Here is a 20,489-nt window from a genome sequence, read left to right as displayed (position 1 = left end):
ACCATAGTAGTTGAATTTTTTGATATTCGGGAAAATACTGTCATACATTATTCAGAACAATCTGTTTAAAAACGTGTGCATCTTTCACAATTGTTCTCAGTTATACCGTCATGCTAAGACGTGCTTAATTGCTCCCATCTGGCTTATCCTCTTAATCCCAGAAAAACCGCTTCAATAGAAATCACTGCTAATGTTTTTACCATTTTAAATAGCACACTTCCAATATTAATATAGCAACTGATCAGCTATATTAAAAACCAATTTAAAAATTCATCTGGAGTCCAAGCTCAAAATTATAACTCTTGTCTTCCATCCAACTCAGCATGCACTCTGGATCTAACTTATCTGCTTTTTGGCACAAATTAGACACTTAGTGGGAAGTGAAAACATACTTCAGACCCTAGGAAAATAAGAGTCATATGAAGGTGGCTAAATTGAGGCAATGTAACCAGTCATTCTGGGGAAACGCAATGCTCGTTAAAGACGGTGATACTGGTTTAGAAAAAAAAAATAGTTCAGGAGAGAGAGATAAAAAGGGGGAAAGGAAGAAGCAAACCAAAAAAATCTACTTAAGAGGAAAAAAATACTGCTGCTGATTTATTTGCTTTGCTATTTCTATCTCAGTATTACTTCTAGTTTTCAGAACATTTTGCATTAATCTGTTTATCTCAACAGTTTTCATGAGCTGTCAATATTCTACACACCATACTCTTGGCAGCCATTTTAAAGATTACTTGAGTATGGCTTATATTAGAAGAATTTTAATATTTCCAGATACGTCCAGAGAAAAGGAATAATGAAGTCATTATCTGTCATCCAAAACTATTTGTTCCCTTGGCTTGCATGTAAAACAAAATTTTACTTCCTCGTGCATTCATGCTTGAGATAGTCAGAAGCACTGAAATACACATCTAACAAATATTAACATAATGAACTTATTCGGAGCCATTAAGAGCAAAATCATGTCAAATAGGCCTGGATTTGAGTCCTAACTCTGCCAATTAATAGTTGTGAGGCCTTGGGTAAATGACAACAATTTTATATCTCAATTAACTTATTTGTGATATACTCAACATAGTATCTGTCTCAATGGTTGTTTTTAAGATAAGAAGATACAGAGTTCAGGAGATCGACTAGAACATTGCACATAATAAAAGAGCTATTCTTAATATTTATAATAATAGTTATAATAACTCAAAATAGTTTAATAGATAAAATATGTAATAAACTTACTATTAATCAAATCCTAAATACCTTATTCATCTCTCATAAAACGCACAAACTGTTAAAAGCACCGTGGATTCAGTATCAGTAAGTTTTCTCTCCTGATCATGCTTTAATTCTAAGTGACCCTGAGCAATTCTCTAAACCTCTCTGAGCTTATCTCAGATTGATCACTTATGGAATGGATAACTTAAGTTCTTGTCTTGACCATAAGAATTCATCTAGCATTTTAAGGGTAGAACTGAAAGGACAGAGGAATAGGGGTCCCTAGGTTATAGCTAACATGAGCAGTTATCCTGGGTTCTCCTAGCAAGCATGGATCCTGTCTGTAGGAAGTAACTCTGAGACTGACCTACATGGTTCAAAAAAATGAACCAAAATTAGTAAATTCCATTAAAACAGCTCATCGTTTATCTAAATGTTCTACCCAGTAATCAGTCTGGTCTTTCCCTCTTCCATACAGACCAAAGGAGCAGTCTATCAAGATTATTTTGAGGGTATTTCTACCGTACACTCATATTAAAATGAAACACGCACACAGTGTGATGGAAACTTGTTCCAAGCCTGCTACATGGAGCGTTGGTTTAGGTTTAGACTGAGTCCTTAGGTCCCCTTCCTGGCAATACTTGTTTTTTTTTTTTTTAAATCTGTATACAGTTTCCATTATTAGACACACTCTGAAAAGGGCGAAAACATTCTCAGAAAAACTATAAAATCATCTCAAATATTTCAACACTGTTCTGAACTACTGTCAACACATAGTAAGCCATGGATGCTTCATTTATCAGAAAGTAATTTGGTTTCTAAATACTTTCAACTAAAACTACTCTAGAGAAAATTCAGGTGTAGCTGATAATTAATAATATAGCAAGATCCCTGAATTTTACAGGGTCCATTCTATTAGCTGACAATACAGGCTAGATTTTAAATGTTTAAAAATTGTGTGTGAGAAAAGAAGTCTGTGACAGATATGTAATTCATGACTCAGTTTTTTAAATTAATCAGAATGGACAACACTAAAAAGTCCACAAATGATAAATGCTGGAGAAGGTGTGGAGAAAAAGGAACCTACCTACACTGTTGGTGGGAATGTAAATTGGTGCAGCCACTATGGACAACAGTATGGAGGTTCCTCAAAAACTAAAAATAGATGTACTATATGATCCAACAGTCCCACTCCTGGACATATATCATAATTTGAAAAGACACCTGCACCCTAATGTTCACAGCAGCACTATCTGCAATAGCCAAGACATGGAAACAACCCAAATGCCCATAGACAGATGACTGGATAAAGAAAATGTGGTGTATATATATTCACACACATAATGGAATACTACTCAGCCAAAAAAAATAAAATAAAATAATGCGATTTGCAGCAACATGGATAGATTGTTGAGAGATTGTCAATCCAAGTGAAGTGAGTCAGAAAGAGAAAGAAAAATACCATATGATATCACCTATATGTGGAATCTTAAAAAAAAAAAAGGGACACAAATAAACTTACCTACAAAACAGAAACAGATTCACAGACAGAGAATAAACTTAAAGTTACCAGGAGGTAAAGGGGGTGGGAAGGGATAAATTGGGAATTTGAAATTTGCACCTCTTGGGGAGTGATGGAAATGTTATCTATCTTGATTGTGCTGGTTGTTTCATTCCTGTGCACCTCTATCAAAATTCGTCAAATTGTACATCTGAAATATGTGTAGTGTACTGTACAGGAATCACACACCAATAAATGTGTTTAAAAAATTAAAAAAAAAATTAAGCTCCACTTTGCTAAGGAAAAAAAAATTAATGCAATTCCACTTGACTAGATTTACACAGACCAAAAAGAATATATTCTTAATATTTTAAAATACTGATGAGCCAAGACCCATATGTGTGCATACCTCTTTGGAAGATATCTTCTGCTTTAAGTAAAATTTCAAAGTGAAAATGATAACCTGCTCCAGTGGTTAAAATCAGTCTTAAAATTCTCCCTATAATATTTATTTACCCCTCTACACAATAACCACTCAACTTTTACTTAGTGTTTCCCTTTCTGGATTGCTGATTTTATGAACCACAGGCATGAACTAGCAATGACTAGTTTTTCTCTCATATGCAGTGTCAGTCTTCAGGGTGCAATAACTGTACACTTAATATCAAATAAAATTATTAAGGTAATTTCCATATTACATGATTTTTCCTTGATGCTATTCACCAGGAGAGTTTCCTCAGAGGTATACTTAGCAGGCAGAACTATCCTAAGCAGCATTAATCAAACACACTCAGGACTGTATATCCAGACCAACTCTGATAGAAAGGATCACTCTGCAGTCTTCTGTCTCCATGGAAGCAACCAACTACCTCAAAGGAGTTATCAGATTCTGAGTACAATCTAGGACAAAACCAGTCTAAAAGCCGTAAAAATAATGGTGTGGTATGGTCACAGGAGGAAAATTCTCCACGAGACCAAAACCTTTTCAATGAATTTATAACTCAGCCCTTTAGTAGGGGTTCTGAAGGGAAGCAAATGAGGTCAGGATCCTTTCTAAAACCAGATAAATAGCTGATGGTTAACATTTACTAACGGCTCGCTGTTTGTCTGACAGAGTATTACCTGGATTATCTCATCCCATGTTCCCAACAGCTCCTTATGAAGTGGGTAGTATTACCTTCACACTTTACAGATCAGGCAACGAAAGCTTAGAGAGGTTAAGCAACCTACCCCAGGTCAATGGGACCTAGAAAATGGCAGATGGTATTTGAACCAATTAACCAGAATCAGAATACGATCTCCAATCTAAATCTCCCAAGAGGAAAAGAGTATGACACACTAAGACACCAACACAGCTCATCATTAAATGTATTTAGACACCCATATGAAGTCAAATACTGCCCTCCAACATCTTAGGGTCTTCAATACCTTAGAAAGAAATTTTTTATCTTCCTTATCCCCTGTAGAAAATCAACAACTCAGTATTTGGGAAAAAGACAAGATAAATATATACAGGAGAATTTACAGGAAACTGCACAACATATTTCATGAAATAATCATAGCAGCTGCATTACTATTCATTTTTACCTCAGAAAAAGCCTACTCATATGCATCCGACTCCATTTTTTTGTTTTTGTTTTTTGTTTTTTACTACCCATCCCCAATTCTCACTTCTACTCTACACTTCAGACCTCACATTTGTATATGTATCATGGGAGAGATTATTATTTCCTAATAAAATTAGAAGCTCTTTTTAAAAAAGCCAAGAGTATTACCTATATCCAAGTGTAACTCAGTTTGGACATATAAAATTTACAAAGTGATTTAAAAGTTTCAGAAGTAGGTTGCCCTAATTAAAAAAAGAGAGAGAGAGAGAGAGAAGAGCTTCAATATTCTATTAGTGACTTTCTCCTGCATGTGAATTTTGTCCCCATCATTATCTGACAGATTTTCTTTTATTAAGACCCTGTCTTTTACAGGCACCACTTTCCTGGATTAGGACAGCATCCTAATTCTTATTGCTGAGAAAAGGAATTTAAAACACTGACTTTGGGCCCAACTTCAAAATGAGATCTTAGGAGTTGAAGAGTTCCCAGATCCATACGACACCCAATTACATCAAAGTAAAACTACATCTTACCTTATCACCTTGCATACCGGGGGGCCCCATTAATCCAGAAAGACCTTGATCACCCTAAGAACAAAACACAACAGAAGTTTAATGTTATGAAAGAGAACTGAAAATTATAATTCCCTTGCTACAGGATTTCATCTTGGATATCAAAATCTTACTGCATTCATTTCTGATCTTCTCAATTTGACTCAGATTCCATCCCACTTCAGGGCCTTTTGAGACCTTTCCGGAGACTCCCAGCCCTTATTTCTCCCAGTGCTGATTAACTGGAGGGTCTTCCCCACCTCCACAGCCCTGCTTCTTTGTCTCTGATGTTCTTTTCCCTAGGACTGTCCTTACTCTCCAAATTCCCATTGTTCAAAGGTTTACTATGTTTTAAAAATATAAAGGAACTGACTTAAAAATTCTACAAGCACTTTGTGAAGCAGCTGTGGAAGGCTCCGGCCTCCCTTTTTGGTGAGGACCTGCAGCCCGGTGGGACTCCCACGTGGACCCTCCAGGCAGGGCTGTGCGGGGCCGGACTGTTCACTCTGCGCACCAGGGACACGGGCACTTCCGTTTCCGGGACTGCCCTAGTGGCTTCCGCTGTGGCACCCAGAGTAACTGCCGTGAAAATGTGTTGAGAGGACCGTGTGTGCGTCTCCACAGACCCAGCTTCACGGATTGGGGCCCTTTACCCACTGTTGGCAAATTTGATGAGAGCCTGCGAGCAGGGGGAAGGAGACATTACACTGGTGAGGGGGAAGGAGTGTCCGTGGAAGTGACAAGGAGAGACACGAAGGAGGCTGTGTGAACGGCCAGGGATAAAATGTCAAAAAGGAATCGGGGTATAATTTTAAACCACTTTACTCAAGGTGCAGTTTTTCTTTACCTCCTTTACTTTCCTTCTTTCTACTGCAACAAATTTATTGTGCATGAAAAAAAAAACTGTTTGAAAAAAAATAGTAATACTCAAGTGATTTAGGATTCTAAACTCCTTAATGACTGCTTATGTGCTATTTAATTTTTGGTGCATTATCTACTTTAATATGTCATCAAGTTAAATAATCAGAAGAGAAAAGGATGTTTCTGATTATTAACAATAAAGTGCTTTTCCATTTATTATAATATTTTAATGTTTCTTCTCAAAGTTTTATTAAGATGGCTTCCATTTGCTATGGGATGATGGGTTATACAGATGGATGGATGGATAGATAGATAAATTTTTTACACTTATTACTCTGATAAGGGCAGAGAGAGGGAAACGCACTAGGAAACAGAAAACTGGAGGCTTATTTCCTACTAGCTCAATCAGGGGTAGATCACTTAATTTCCCTTCAAAATTGCACTGTATGAAAAATGAGAATATTATCTCACTCTTCTTATGGGAAAGCAAAAATTACTACTAGTTAAAAGTAATCTTTGCTGCTATTGAGGTCCCAAAAGGCCTTAAAACACTTACGTATGCCCTATGAGAGATGTTACTCACTGGATATTTCATGTTGAAGGACTAGCCCCTGCATTGCTTTTATTGTTTCATCATTGACTATATATTTATTGTAAAAATAGCTAAATGGTAAAAAATAAAATCCAGTTGTTTCCCAGTCCCCCTATACTCACACCATTTTAATCTTTGTATTTTATTTGTATTTATACTACATGTGTAAAATATCCTTTCTCAGTAAAATTGAACCAAATTTTATGTACACATAATTTCTAAGACATTGTTTTTAAATTTTACCATTTTAGAAATATTCCTCTTATTTTGAAAGTTGGATTTCACTTAAAGCTCAATGGCAACATGCTATTAAATCCTGTATCTTACCACATTTTTCCTATATAGTTTTGACCACAGTTAGTGTCTGAGTAACTCAAAAAGTAAAAAAAACACAAAACACTGACACACTTCCAAGCCTCAACTCTCAGGCCAAATCACCCTACATTTTATACAGATACTGTACACATACTGAACCACCCTATACTTTGTACAAAGAAGCCACAAGGAAAGATAAAACTAAGCATTTGATAAAATCTTAATGCTTATTTTGGGGAGTTTATTTAAAGCAGTCACCAAAAGAGAGTGGACCTTTAATTTCTAAGTTTTAAGTAAGAAATCAAATTTCCTATATTTGGATATTTTAAAAGATGGCATCTGATTCTCAGATTGCAGAATTTTTTTCCTTGTAATAACTAAGGGACCAATGAAAATGCTGTTTCTAATAATAAACTTCCATTCCTTTTCTAAATTATTTAGATGCAGTGAATTCAGTTCCATCACAGTAATAAAATTCTTAAGATTCCAGATTAGACTTTTTTAGGATTTAATTGTTTTTAATTGTTAGTATAATATCTGTAAATTCCGTTAATGTGATGTAATTTTTTTTTTTTAACAAGAGTTTCTGCAAACCACTTAAAAGGGAAGATTTCAACTCCGGAACCACAAAAATCATTCTTGGGTTTTAGAAGTTTGTAAATGTATGCCACATAAACAAAAACATCCTGTAATTTAATCACATTCATCAAGTGAATGTCTAAATAAAGCTTCCCAGATAAATACCTAAATACTCCATTTGTATTCAAACTCACTAGAAAACAGTATCTTCCACTAGAAAACAGTATCTTCCTTCTAATACAGATTTGCTTCCTTCTAATAGAGAAACATTAGTTTCTTTTTTACCTAAATGCATTTGTTGTGTGTGTCTGTATTTGAGAATGTTATGGTAAAATGAAAAGCACAGTGTACTGAAAGTCAGAAAACTTAGATGTATTATTAACTAAGATAATGATAACTACCTTTCTCGCAGTTGCTATGGGACTTAAACAAGATAAAGTATGTAGAACTATTCTAAAAAAAAGGTGTAAAATGGCATTTGTATATATAATGGCATCCATAATAACAGCAAAATTTTTGAGGTGAGGACCACATGTATCTTCTCTAATTTTCTGCCCCACCCATTTCGAATTGGCAGGCAGCACCATGGCATGCCAGAGCAGACATTCAATAAAATTAATGGTAAGACTGAAATGGATAAGTTAGGCTGATGATTCCATTTACTTAATTCTTCAAATATTTCTGCCTTCATTAAAATCCAATAGTTATCTATTTTCTCTGTCTGATATCAAGTAAGATCTACATTTTAAAAAGATAAAAATGATTTTTAAATGTTTGAAATATATCCCTGTGATTTTATTTCATGGATAATTACCTTTTCTCCAGAAACTGCTTGACCCGGGGAAAAACCTGGATCTCCTTTGGGACCCTAAATAAAATAGTTATAAAACACTTGATGAAACAAATCACATGTATCATACTGCATTTGTATGCACTGTCAGATGCTATACACATTATACGGTATCAAATAAAACCATATATTTTAAATTGAGATCAACATGGATTATTTATGTTTTAGTGTATATTTTTCTTATCCTTAATTTTAAATGTTGAGAAGATTCCTAGAAATTTCCCAGACATAGATGATTTTTCTAATCAACACTATACTACTACTGAAACATCTTTATGGGAACTACATAAAGGCTCTATTAACTTTTCCATTTTTTGACATATTGAGTTGTAATTCCTATTTTGGCATGAGAAAACTAGTTACTTTTAGTAAAAGAAAATTGCTTATAATAATTCTTAACATTTTAAGACATCATTCCAAATTTATTTTCTAAACTTTTGCAACGTACATGCATTTTTTTATAATAAAAAAAACCCAAAAACACCCCTACTTGCCAAAATTCTTCTTATTCTGTGTTAAAATAGATATTTTTCATACAATGGGAATCTTTGTTTTTTATATTTCAAGAGAATATGACATTAGGTTTCAACCGAAATTTTTGCTATCTTTTTTTATTATGCATACCAGCAAAATATCTCCTTTTGTAACTATTTCCCACTTCATGAAATACACAGAATTGAGACTATCATTCAAATTCTGATTTCTGATTACCATTTGCAACTAATAATAAATAATTTTCCACTCCTAAGTGCTGTTTTCACCCTGTGGGAAATAGTCACGTATTCAGGGATGCTTTCAAACAGCACTCAAACTGACCAATAAACGAAAGAAGACCAAAAGAAAAGTCCTTCATGTTCCCCAGTAAGCCTTCCCACTTTATAAATTAGAAATGAGTCTTCACGGGCAAGAGTTCTGTCTCCAAGAGTCAAAAAAAATGTTTATGGGAAAGGTTGTTTCCCAGAGTGACCTCTTCCCTTTCCCACAGCTATCACCACTTCTACCACTAAGACTATAAATTTGGATTATTGGTTACTAGATTACATGACCAGACAAATGGCTTTAGTGATATCTCAATATTTAAGAACTCAATTCTTCATTTAAATAAAAGATAATATACTAGAATTTATGAGATAGAGCTTATTTAGTAAATCACATTTGTAGATAAAGAAGTAATAAGGTCCAGAAAAGTTAAATAAATTAAGATTGCCTAGAAAAGTATTAGTAAATCAGGTCAATTTTCTTTCTCATATCACTATGTCTATTAAATAAAAATTGCACTTATCAATTTTAGTATACTTTAATCTTCTAATATAAAGCCTAACCAATTGACTTGAGGCAATATAAAAAAATTTAAAAAGAACTTAAGAAATGATAGCCCTTGAGAAATGTGAATATAATAAAACTTTTATGCAATGCTTTTACTTGCAATTCTCACACTAAAAATTCTTATTTTTAGGTCTTATATGAGTTATCTATTATATACCAACTTCCTTAATATCATTATCTTTCAGCCCTCTTGACATCATTACCTAATTTGACATTTCATCTTTTACTTAAAAAAAAAATTGAAAGAGTGGCAAAAAGTAATCAATTAAGCAGTAAAATTAGATGTAAAAGACAGATTTTTCTTATTCACAAGCTTTCTACATCTTGACAAATTTAAAGAGATACATGTCTAATTTGTGTGGTTTTTTACTGCCACACAAATATGCTTGAGGTAAATGATCAACTCATGTTCTAGAACCAGAAATTTCAGTCAGCATGAAGAAAATTCTTTTAACCTGGCCAGTATAAAATGTATGGGTCAGAGATTATTTAACACGCCAACTTTGCTTGAAATGTCAAACTAGGGCTTAAATTTAAGTAGAACAATCCAAAATTTCACTTACTTTCTCCCTCATTTTGTATTAATTCTGTGATTTCTGATACAGTTTTAGCCACATTTCATTGACTTTTCATAACCTCCTTGGAATTAAAAATAATCTTCATTAACTAATTAATCATAATTGAATTTGACCTTCAATACTTTTACTTACTCCTACATGATTTTTATTAAAGGAACTATATATCCTTTTTTAGTATGAGTAAGAGGAAAAGGAAGTTGCCTATAATTTATTACTCAAAGGATGACAAAAGTCCCACCTACCTCACTGATCTGTTATAGATCTAAAATCATCATTATCAGAGTAGCTCTTTTAGACTGTTATGGATCCCTAGAAGGCCCTCTGCCTAAGCAGAAAAACTCCCTAAGGTATTAGGCCCATTAAGATGTTAGAACAGATTTATCAGATTATAGTCCCACAATATAATGGAAAGAGCATTGGGATTTAGAGTGAAAAGACTAAACAAATCATTTAATTTGTCTAAACTTGAATTTTCTCTTCTGTGAAATGGGAATAATAACACCTACCTAGATTAGCTTGAAAGATTTAGGATTAAAATCTCTATAGATATATAGATGTTAGTAGTTAGCATTAAAAATAATAGAACTAAAGATAATCATTATTAAAATAAATGTTACAATTGTAGCCATCTTGAAAAGCAGAGAATGCAACTCTTAAATGAATTATTGATGGGACAGCAAAATTTTAATAAAAAGAATTTGTAATTAAAAAATTCACTGTATGAATGAGCTAAATTGGGAAATTTCCATAAAGGAAACACTAAATGACATGATCTTGAGGTAGTATAACTTGAATATTCTTGGCTTTAATATTACCAATAATAACATTACACAAACTCCATAATCTCAATTTTAAGCATTATACTCTCTAACCAATACTTCCTATCTTTTTAGCTCATTCTCTCTAAGCTCTTACAATTTTAGTAAGTATTAGATCCACTGGAACTGCTAATAAGTGATCCCACTACATTTTCACTCTCTCATCCCCACGTGGCCTCACTGCCCATCCCTAGCCAGCCTAAATACCAGTGTCTTATAATCACCTCCTTGATACATAAATGATGCCATGCCACCAACTCTTTCTCCTCCAGTTTTATGATCTTACCTGGAAATTCTTAAATATAAACTCTCTACCTACTCTGCCCCTGCCCTTAGCAGGTAAATGTGATTAAGAGAAAGCAATCATGCTGACAAATCTCAATTTAAATTCAAGACTTCTTACATTGATTTGTCCAATAATTGCCTTAGTCAATTCACGTTCCCATTTTTCATAGATGATTATTTCATAACTTCTCCCTCTTCACTCTCAGCTGGTTATCCTGCTTTCAACTTTCACAAGCTCTCATAACCAAATTCACTACCTCACCTAAATGTGTTCCAAAATACTCTGCCTTAATAACCAAATACACCATGATTTCTCACCAGTACATCATTGGTGAACTATCTTCCCTGCATTATTTTAATTTTAACTTCTCTCTAAAATAATTGCCATCACCAAGTAAATACACTGTAATTTTGCCAATATTAAAACAACCTTCCTTGAGCCCACATCTCTCTTCACATCTCTCTGCTCCGTTATACTATTCTCTTTTAGAGTAAAACTTCTAGAAAGTTGTCTGTGTTAACTAGAAGACTTCCTCTTCTCCCATTCTCTCTTGGACCTCCTTTACACGGGCTTTTTCCCAACTACTGTTCTACCTCATTGGTCATTCTTTCTCAGTTCCTATTGCTAGTTTATCTTCTTTATATACTAAACTCTGAAGTACCCCAAGACTCAGTCCTGAGCCATTTCTGTCTACACTGATTGCCCAGGTGACTTCACCAATTCCATAAGCTTTAAATTCCATATAAACTAGAATTTGATGACTCTGAAATGTACATTTTTGACTATGATATCTCCCCTGAACCCTTTTTATCCCTGCACTTGGATGTTAAATAGTCATCTCAAGTTGAGTATGATCAAAAAGGAACTCTTGGGAATTCTGGTTCGGGCAGTAGCAGAGTAGCGTGTATGCAACTAATCCTCCTGCAGATTCCAACTGTAAGGTCAAGACAAGATACATAAAACAACTATCTGAATGCATAGGAGGGCAATAGGAAACAGGACTAGAGAAGATTCAACTGTTGAAAGAATAAACCACACTGATGTAACATACGTTCATACAGCTTTTCTCCTAAAGACACTTTCCAGGTTACACAAAGTGGCTAGAATTCTAGCAGAAAACCATAAACATTTTGGCCAATGGTATCAGAGGACAGAGTATGAGGCTACCAGAATGACTGTAAATTGAGGGAGAAGATTGGAAGAAAAGAAGAAAAGAAAGGAAAGCAAGGAAGCAAGCTTCCCCCCAAACTTGAATACAGATTTTTTTCAATTCTTGGCTAATCCTGACTTGTGCTTTCATGAGACAGATTCCAAAAAGCTCCGCAGAAGGCAGTAACTGAACGGCGGAAAGAACTGACCATAAATCTCAGCCTCTGGTCACTACAGGATGAACAGTTCAGTGTTCAGGCCACATCAGTTTAGAGGAACACAGTAAATTGTTTGGTAAACACCTTTCCACCGAAATTGAGGAAGGGCTATACTCTAGCAGCAAATACTATATTCTCAGACTAATAGACTTGCACTAACACTGAGCAAAACTGAATTAGATCTTTTAAAAAAAAGTTTAAAACTTTTTAAAAAAGTTTCCAAACCTGCATAATTTTAAGATGATGAGCCAGTTATTTACGTGCCTACAGAACAAAAACAAGTCTCCAACGGATTTAAAAGAAAGATAACAGAAGCTAAAGATCCACATATTATCCAAAAATCCAGTATGTAATCAAATTTTTCTAGACATGCAAAGAAAAGGAAAATCTGATCTGAGGTTAAAAAAAAGGGGGGGGGTCAATACAGACCCAACCCCAAGAAGACCTAGATGTTGGAATTAGTAATTGAGGATTTTATTAACTATTATAAATTTGTTTGAGGGCTTAAAGGAAAACATGATCATGATGAATGAACAGACAAATATCAGCAGACAGATGAAAACTATATAAAAAGAGCCAAGAAAAAACCTAGAACTCATAATACACTATCTGAAATAAAAAATTTACTGGATGAGATTAACACTATATTGGAGAAGCCAGAAGTACAGGTTAGTGAAATTAAAGGCAGATCCATAGAAATTATCTAATCTGAAGAAGAGGAAAAAAATACATGTAAAAAATGAATAGAGATCTATGACCTGTGGGGCAATATTAAATGGCCTAACATACTTGTAAATGGAATCCCAGAAGGAGAGGAGAGAAATAATGGGACAGAAAGATTATTTGAAGAAATGATGACCAAAGATGTTCCAAATTTGTTTAAAAAAAATTTTTTTACAGATATAAAACATTTAGTAAAGCCCAGATAAGAAGTATCTAAGGGAAACCACCTCTATATACATCATAGTAAAGGTGTTAAAAGCCAAAGAGAAAAACATCAAGAGCATCACATGAAAAACAACACATTTTATTGAGGGGAATAACAATGTGAATAATGACTAACTTCTCATCAGAAACAACAGAGGCCAAAAGATGAGAACAATAGACATCTTTAAAGTGCTGAAAGAAAAACATTTTCAAAGATTTTTATACTCTATTATTTTTACTATCCTTCAAAAACATGTAGACAAAATAAATTTCAAGTAAGGGAAAACATCACCAGGAGAACTGCACTCCAAGAAATACTGAAGGAATTTTTTCTAGCTAAAGAGAAGTGGCACTAGATAGACTTAGATCTACAGGAAGGAATAAAGAACTCTGGAAATAAAAATAAATCAGGAAATATGAGTAACTCCCTTGTTTGTTTCTTCTCTTAATTTCCTTAGAACACTGATTACTTAGTACAGAAATTATTGCATTGTACTCTTGGATTTATAATGAATAGGTGTAAAATAAATGACAACAAAACATAAAGGATAGGGGTAGCAGGTAAACATAATCATAACAAGAGTCTTATATTTTACCTGAAGTGTTACCATATTAACTCTAAGCAAACTACAGTAAGTTATAATGCATATTGCAATCCCTAGAGCAATCACTAAAATCAATCAGAGATACAGCTGAAATGCCAACAGAGAAATTAAATGGAATAATAAACAATATTTAATTAACCCAAAAGAAGGTAGAAAAAAGGAATAAAGGAACAAAGAATATATGGGATAAATGGCAAAGAAATGACAATGCAGAAGACTGAGATGCAGTCATACCAAAATTACCCAAATGTAAATGGACTTAACACTCCAGTTAAAAATCAGAGATTATCAGCCTGGAAAAAACATGTAAAACCCAACTATACAAAGATTCTAAGAGGTGCAACTTAAATATAGATAAGTGAGAAGAAGACATATATATATATATACCAGGCAGACAATAAGCATAAAAAATCTGATGTGGCTCTATCACTATCAAATTAGACTTTAAGAAGAGGAATATTACTAAAGATAAAGAGAGACATTTGATGATAAAAGGGTCTGTTCATCAGGAAGACATAACAATCCTTAAATACACATGCATCACACAAGAGCTGCAAAATACGTGGAGCAGACACTAACCAAACACTCCCTAAATGCTAAATGAATAGACAAATCCAAAATCACAGCTGGATATTTCAAAACACTTTCCTCAATAATTAATGAAACAACTAGATATTTGACCACCACCATCAACCACCATTTGACATTTATAGAAAATTACACCCAACAAATACTACATACATAATCTGTTTAAGTTCATGTGAAATATTTATCAAGACAGATCACATGTTGTGCTATAAAATACCTCAATAAATTTTAAAAGATTAAACTCCCATTGTGTGCTCTCTGACCACAATGGAACCAAATTAGAAACCAGCAACAATAAGGTAACTAGGAAAGCTTGTAACTGCTGGACATTAAACAAAACAATGTATTTCTAAATAACTCTTGAGTAAAGAAGAAAGCATGTATTTCAACTTGAATGATAATTAAAATGCAACATATCAAATTTTGGGTCAGTTATATTAGTCCTTAGAGGGAAATTCACAGCTTTAAATAATCATATTAGAATAGAGCTAAAAATCAATGAAATATTCAACAGTCCACAGAAAAAAATTAACAAAGCCGAAAGTTGGTTCCCTGAAAACACTGATAAAACTCTTGACTTCCTCCCAGGCAAAAACAAAGCAAACAAATAAAAACCTGAAATCACATTCCTCCTCATTTCAGTAGATGGTAACTCCCACCGTTTCAGCTGTTTAACTGCTTAAGCCTTAGATCACCTTTGACTCTTCTCTCTAATATATGTAACCTGTCAGCAATTATGTTGACTGTACCTCAAAATACATCTAGACTTTGACCACTTCACACCATCTCCACTGTTAGCACTCTGGTCCACGCCATCCTCACCCATGGCATAAGCTGGGGTAGACCAGTGAAGTCGTCTCCAAACTGGGACCCCTATTTCTGCCTTTTCCCTTCACCAATCCATTCTCTGTGACAGCCAGAACTATTCCCCCACAACATAAACTGCATGTCTTTTTCTACTTAGAACTCTCCAACGAATATCCAACACAGAGTAAAATTCAACCAAAATCTTTACCTACAAATTTGACTTAATCTGGTTCCTGCTATCTCATCATTATCTCCTACCACTTACCTCTATGCCTCAAAGACTGCCAAGCAGCCCCCTGCCTCAAGACCTTCGGACTTCCTCAGATTTTTTTTTTTTATTGTTTCTCAATCTTTTCTTCGTCAGGATTGCAAAAATAGAATTTTTAGTTCTAGCATTCTTTCTTCATTTGCTAGCTTTTCTGTAAAGAGAAACTTCCCTTCATCAACTATTGGGTTGTCCTAAGGTTCAATTCCATTTAAAAAAAAAAAAAAGCAAGACAATTTCATAAGAAAAGTTGTATTCTTTCCCTTTGTTTTTCTTCTATTTACCATTTTTCAGAATAATGACATTGTGGTACAATAAAAATATATATTTGGTCTTTGCCCCTAGTTTCTGGCACAGAACTCCTAAAATCCTTGGAATTTCCTGAGTCACAGGCATATCTTTTGTTATTCATAACAAGTCCTTTTTGACCACATCTGAGTTTATGCTAATGAGATGACTGGAGAAGGGGAGCTAGATAGCTTCAGGACAGAAAGCAAACAAATGTTAGAGGGTAGGAATTTAGCCCCATTCCCTCCTCCACCTCTAGGGAGAGGAGGAAGTGATAGAGACTGGGTTACAAAAACTCTTCAACAAGGATATTCCAAGAGCTCCCAGGCAGGTGAACACACTGATGTGCTGGGAAGATGATGCACCTGGAAAGGGCATGTAAGCTCTGGGGTTCCACTTTCCATATTTTGCCCTATGCATCTTTTCCATTTAGTTACTTCTGAGTTGCATTTTTTACAATAAGTTGGTAAGCCTAATTCAAGTGTTTTCCTGAGTTCTGTTAGCTGTTCTAGCAAAATATCAAACTTGGGAAGGAAGAGATTGTGGGAATCCCTGAACATGTAGTCAGCCAGGCAGAAGTGTGAGTAGCCTTGGTAACCCATCTTCGGCTGGCATCTCAAGTGTGGGGAGTCTTGTGGTACTGAGCCCTTAAATCTGTGGAATTTGACACTAACTTGGAGTGGTGTCAGAAATGAATTGAATTGAATATTCAGTTGGTGTCAGAGGATTTGACAATCTCATAGATGTAATTCCTTAGAATCCTCTACAGGTGACCAATGAGGGTTTGTCTGTTTTTAGCATCATTATAACTAATGGATTTAGAGACAATGATGTGATTCAATCCATTACAGTTATTATCTTTAATGATGCTCAAATTACACCAATCTTTGGCTAGTGAAAGCCTTTTCAAATTGGCCCCTGAATCCTTTTGATACGACCCTAACAGCCTTTGATAGCTAGAAGGAAGAATCTTTTAATCCATTTGTCATATTTTAACCGTGAAACCACAAGCATAGAATCAAAGGAAAGGATATGATTTTGGCTGGTCCTTTATAAAAACATCCCTATGTTTTTAGAATAATAGGAGCACCTCAGTCTTCAGCATTGTATCATTCTTTACATTTTCAGAACGATGGACTGAACATTTTTCGTAGCACTCTGATTCAGTAAAAAAATTCTTAGGATGGGTCATCATCTATACACAATGTATTTATTTAATTCACATGCAAAGAAAATGGGACTTAAAAAGAAATACATAATGGAGACATGGGAACATAGGATCAAAACCAGGAATAGAATATAGCACTAAGTTACACTCTTTGGGATTTAATATTTAACATTATTAATAACATTTCACTTACTATTACTAACAGGACATTGTTATTGCAGCTTCTTAGAGGTCTTCATTTAACTGGATTAAATTTGAAGGAATTATTGAACTTGACCAAAGCAATGTAAGCTGTGAATGTTTGTGGGAAGGTTGTGGGAAGGGCTGACTTTAAGAAGCATTTTTGGGAAAGGAACTACCTGGACTCAGATTGCCCGGACTAGAATTAAAAATTTAGAGTAGACTGAAAATGTAGGCTCTGCACTCATTACTATGGCCAAAGAGCTGCTGAATAGTTGATCATGTGTTTAATAGTAATAAAACTTTCCATTATGCTGCATATAAAGTTCATTAAATAAATAAATGTGACAAAATATGATAAACTGTGGACCCAGATGGCAATTTGGTGGCAAGAAGAAAGTAATTCTCTTTAGCAAATAAGAAATAGAATTTACTTTGTTTTATTTTTAGAAAGACAATATTTCTACCATTAGTTTCCTGATTCCAGTTAATGATTTCAGCTAAAACAGCTCAATAGTCTTTTTCTATTTTAAAGCACTTAGTCCTACTAATGCTGAAAAAAATGCTATATATCCACTAAATTTTTGTGTGGCATTCTGCTATTTTAACAATTTAACAACACAGTTCTGAGGGACTAGAGCACAGTTTCACTCTTCATGGGGTTTATAAGTTATTACCAGTATCCACAGGGTAAGCCGGAAGCTTGGAATGGACACATTTTGTTACTATTATTAAATGAGTTCAGAAACTCTTTAAATTCCATTAGGTTGCCCCAACTGCCACCTTTCCTCCTTAAGATGCTGTTTTATAAATGAACGCCTCACTATGTCGGGAGAGACAAACTGCTGTAAGGGAAAGAGTAAAACAGATCCAATTCTGATACCAGTTACCATTGTGTTACCTGCGTTAAGTATTTACCTCTCTGAGTGTTTTCTTCTGTGCATAGCAGAAGATAATAAAGCCTACTCTGAACTGTATTCTTAATTGAGACTGAATAAATGCCCTATGTAAAATAGTTGTCAGATATCAGATGCATAATCAGCTAGTTCTCTTTCCCTAAGGATGCCAGTGCCTTCTTATTAATCTTAAATCGGCTTATTGGTTTAATTTAACATTTACTGGGTGCCCAACACACGCTGGGCACTGGGCTAGTCACAGAGGTAAAGATGAGTAAGATTGGTCCCCGCATCGAAGTGACCAGGAATTTTTTTTTTTAATTGAAGTACTGTCAGTTACAATGCGTCAATTTCTGGTGTACGCCACAATGTCTCAGTCATGCATGTACATACATATGTTCTTTTTCATTAAAAAGTAACAAAGAATCTATTAAGGAAGACAAATTTGTATGTGAGAACTCATTTTGCCTGAACAGAGTTGAGAACTACCAAACATTAGTTTACACTTTTTGTCCTTTATGATAAATACTAACTCGACTGTAAAAGTGTAACAAAATAAAATGGGTTAGTTTTTGCATCAATCTAGAGTATTTTAGCAAAATAAGCTTTATTCTCATAAACTTTAAGACAGTATAGAAGTACATTCTATTTATAAGACTATCTTGAGGTACTTTCATTTGTAAAAACCACAAGACTGTTTTTGCTTATTTAACAAATAATAGATGTGATATTTTCAGTAAAAGTTGCATTTCTAATTAGCCTAGTTACCTCATAAGCAGTTCCTTTTTCTTGGAGGAATTAATATTTTCTCAAGTGCCACCTATGCACGAGTATTCCACCAGGAGTGTTGAGTGCTTCCCATCATTAACTCATATAAGGGATCTTTTAGTTCTAACGACTTCTATAAAGCACATTAATCCAAGTATGCCTACATTAGGGTTCCATAATGCACTGCATTTTCCACTTCAGTTAAACCTTTCCAAACTTGCAGTTGCCTTAATTTGCTCTCTATCATAGGTTCAGGTAACCTCTTTTGAGAAGTGGAGATGATTTGTTGTGCAGGTGACAAGTTGACTTTATACAATTTTCCTAAAGGTCAATAATTCTATATTATTCTTGCTAAACAATAACTGAAAAAAGAAAAATGCTGAAACAGTCTTTATATTCTAAAATCCCTTAATTTAAATGTAATCTTTGTTCACTGAAGGAAAATAAATCCTGTGATTACATGTCAAAATGTATTGTTCAAGAGCATGAAATCTGCCTTTTTATTGCACTGTCTTGAATAAATATAAGGATTATAAAGTATAAACCTTGAATGTTCTATTAATCTTAATTACTTTAAAGTTCATGTTAAATTTCTAGGAAAATTGGTTTCAACAAACCATACACTGTAAGATTTACTTGATGCATTTAAGACAGAGGTAATTTTTAACACCTGTCACAATCTAATGTCCTCCACAAATATGTGCAGTTAAAACAAATCATGGTCAGTTTTGGCTGTTTTGAACATGGTTATCAAATTATTAAACATGAATTAAAGCCTAATAACAGATCCATACGATTACATTCCCAAGAGGTTTAATTAGTTGCTAGCAAATTAAAAGTAGGGTTTTTGAAATCTCTCATATATGGGTTCACACAAATATATCATTGGTAAATAGCTATAGTCAAAATCAGTATTACATTTAGCAGTGTGGAATATAAAGAAAAATCATGAGATTCAAATTTTCATCTCTCCTAGATCATTTTACCTAGACACATTCATACTAGTCAACACCGAAAAATAAAAAATTCTGTTTTTAATCTTGGGACAATGATAATTTTTGATACAAAGTTTGTCACTTTCTCAAGTATTTTCTCCTGAATAAGAATATGCATTTTTAAGAAGTCAGTTCAAGGAAAGGCTTTTCCCTCTCTGTATCTCCGTTTCTCCTCACACTTTCCTCCATGCCTTTCACTTGTTTTGTGTAGCTGTTTGCTACTGGGGAAGGGGAGGACAGCACAAGCCAGATGGACACTCCGCCTCTGTCCTGTCTTCCTTCCTGCTGTAGAAGTGAGGCCATCAGCAGGACGGTGAGCCCCCCAGAACTTCAGCTCTGTGGAGAACCAGGAGCTGGCCCTTCACAGCTTTAACCTTTCCCTAGTCTAAACATCCTTTAAGTCCCCAGACAAAGCATGAAGGGCTGGGCTATCACAGGTTTAAAAATAAACTTCTAATTTGTTTAGAAGTCACTTGTCTCTTCTCACACTGTTATACATCTAGATTTTATTTAAAAGCCTTTTTCCTCTCTGAGCCTTTTTTTTTAACTCAGAAATATGTTG

The 20,489-nt window shown here is 34.4% G+C and overlaps 1 protein-coding gene across 1 annotated transcript in view; it reads right to left on the bottom strand.

The window, feature by feature from the left end:
- COL24A1 (collagen type XXIV alpha 1 chain) overlaps positions 1-20,489 on the bottom strand; it is a 397,032-nt gene that overhangs the window by 253,914 nt on the left and 122,629 nt on the right. Inside the window, exons 11-12 of the mRNA XM_072974057.1 lie at positions 8,030-8,083; positions 4,851-4,904 (exon numbers count right to left, since the gene is read on the bottom strand). Of these exons, the coding sequence (XP_072830158.1) occupies positions 4,851-4,904; positions 8,030-8,083 (108 nt within the window). The remainder of the gene's footprint in view (positions 1-4,850; positions 4,905-8,029; positions 8,084-20,489) is intronic.

This window comes from Vicugna pacos, chromosome 13, assembly GCF_048564905.1.
Source record: "Vicugna pacos chromosome 13, VicPac4, whole genome shotgun sequence".
In the NCBI taxonomy this organism is placed as follows: Eukaryota; Metazoa; Chordata; class Mammalia; order Artiodactyla; family Camelidae; genus Vicugna; species Vicugna pacos.
Note: the sequence above shows the minus strand (reverse complement) of the source record. Positions and strands in the feature narration are given on the sequence as shown.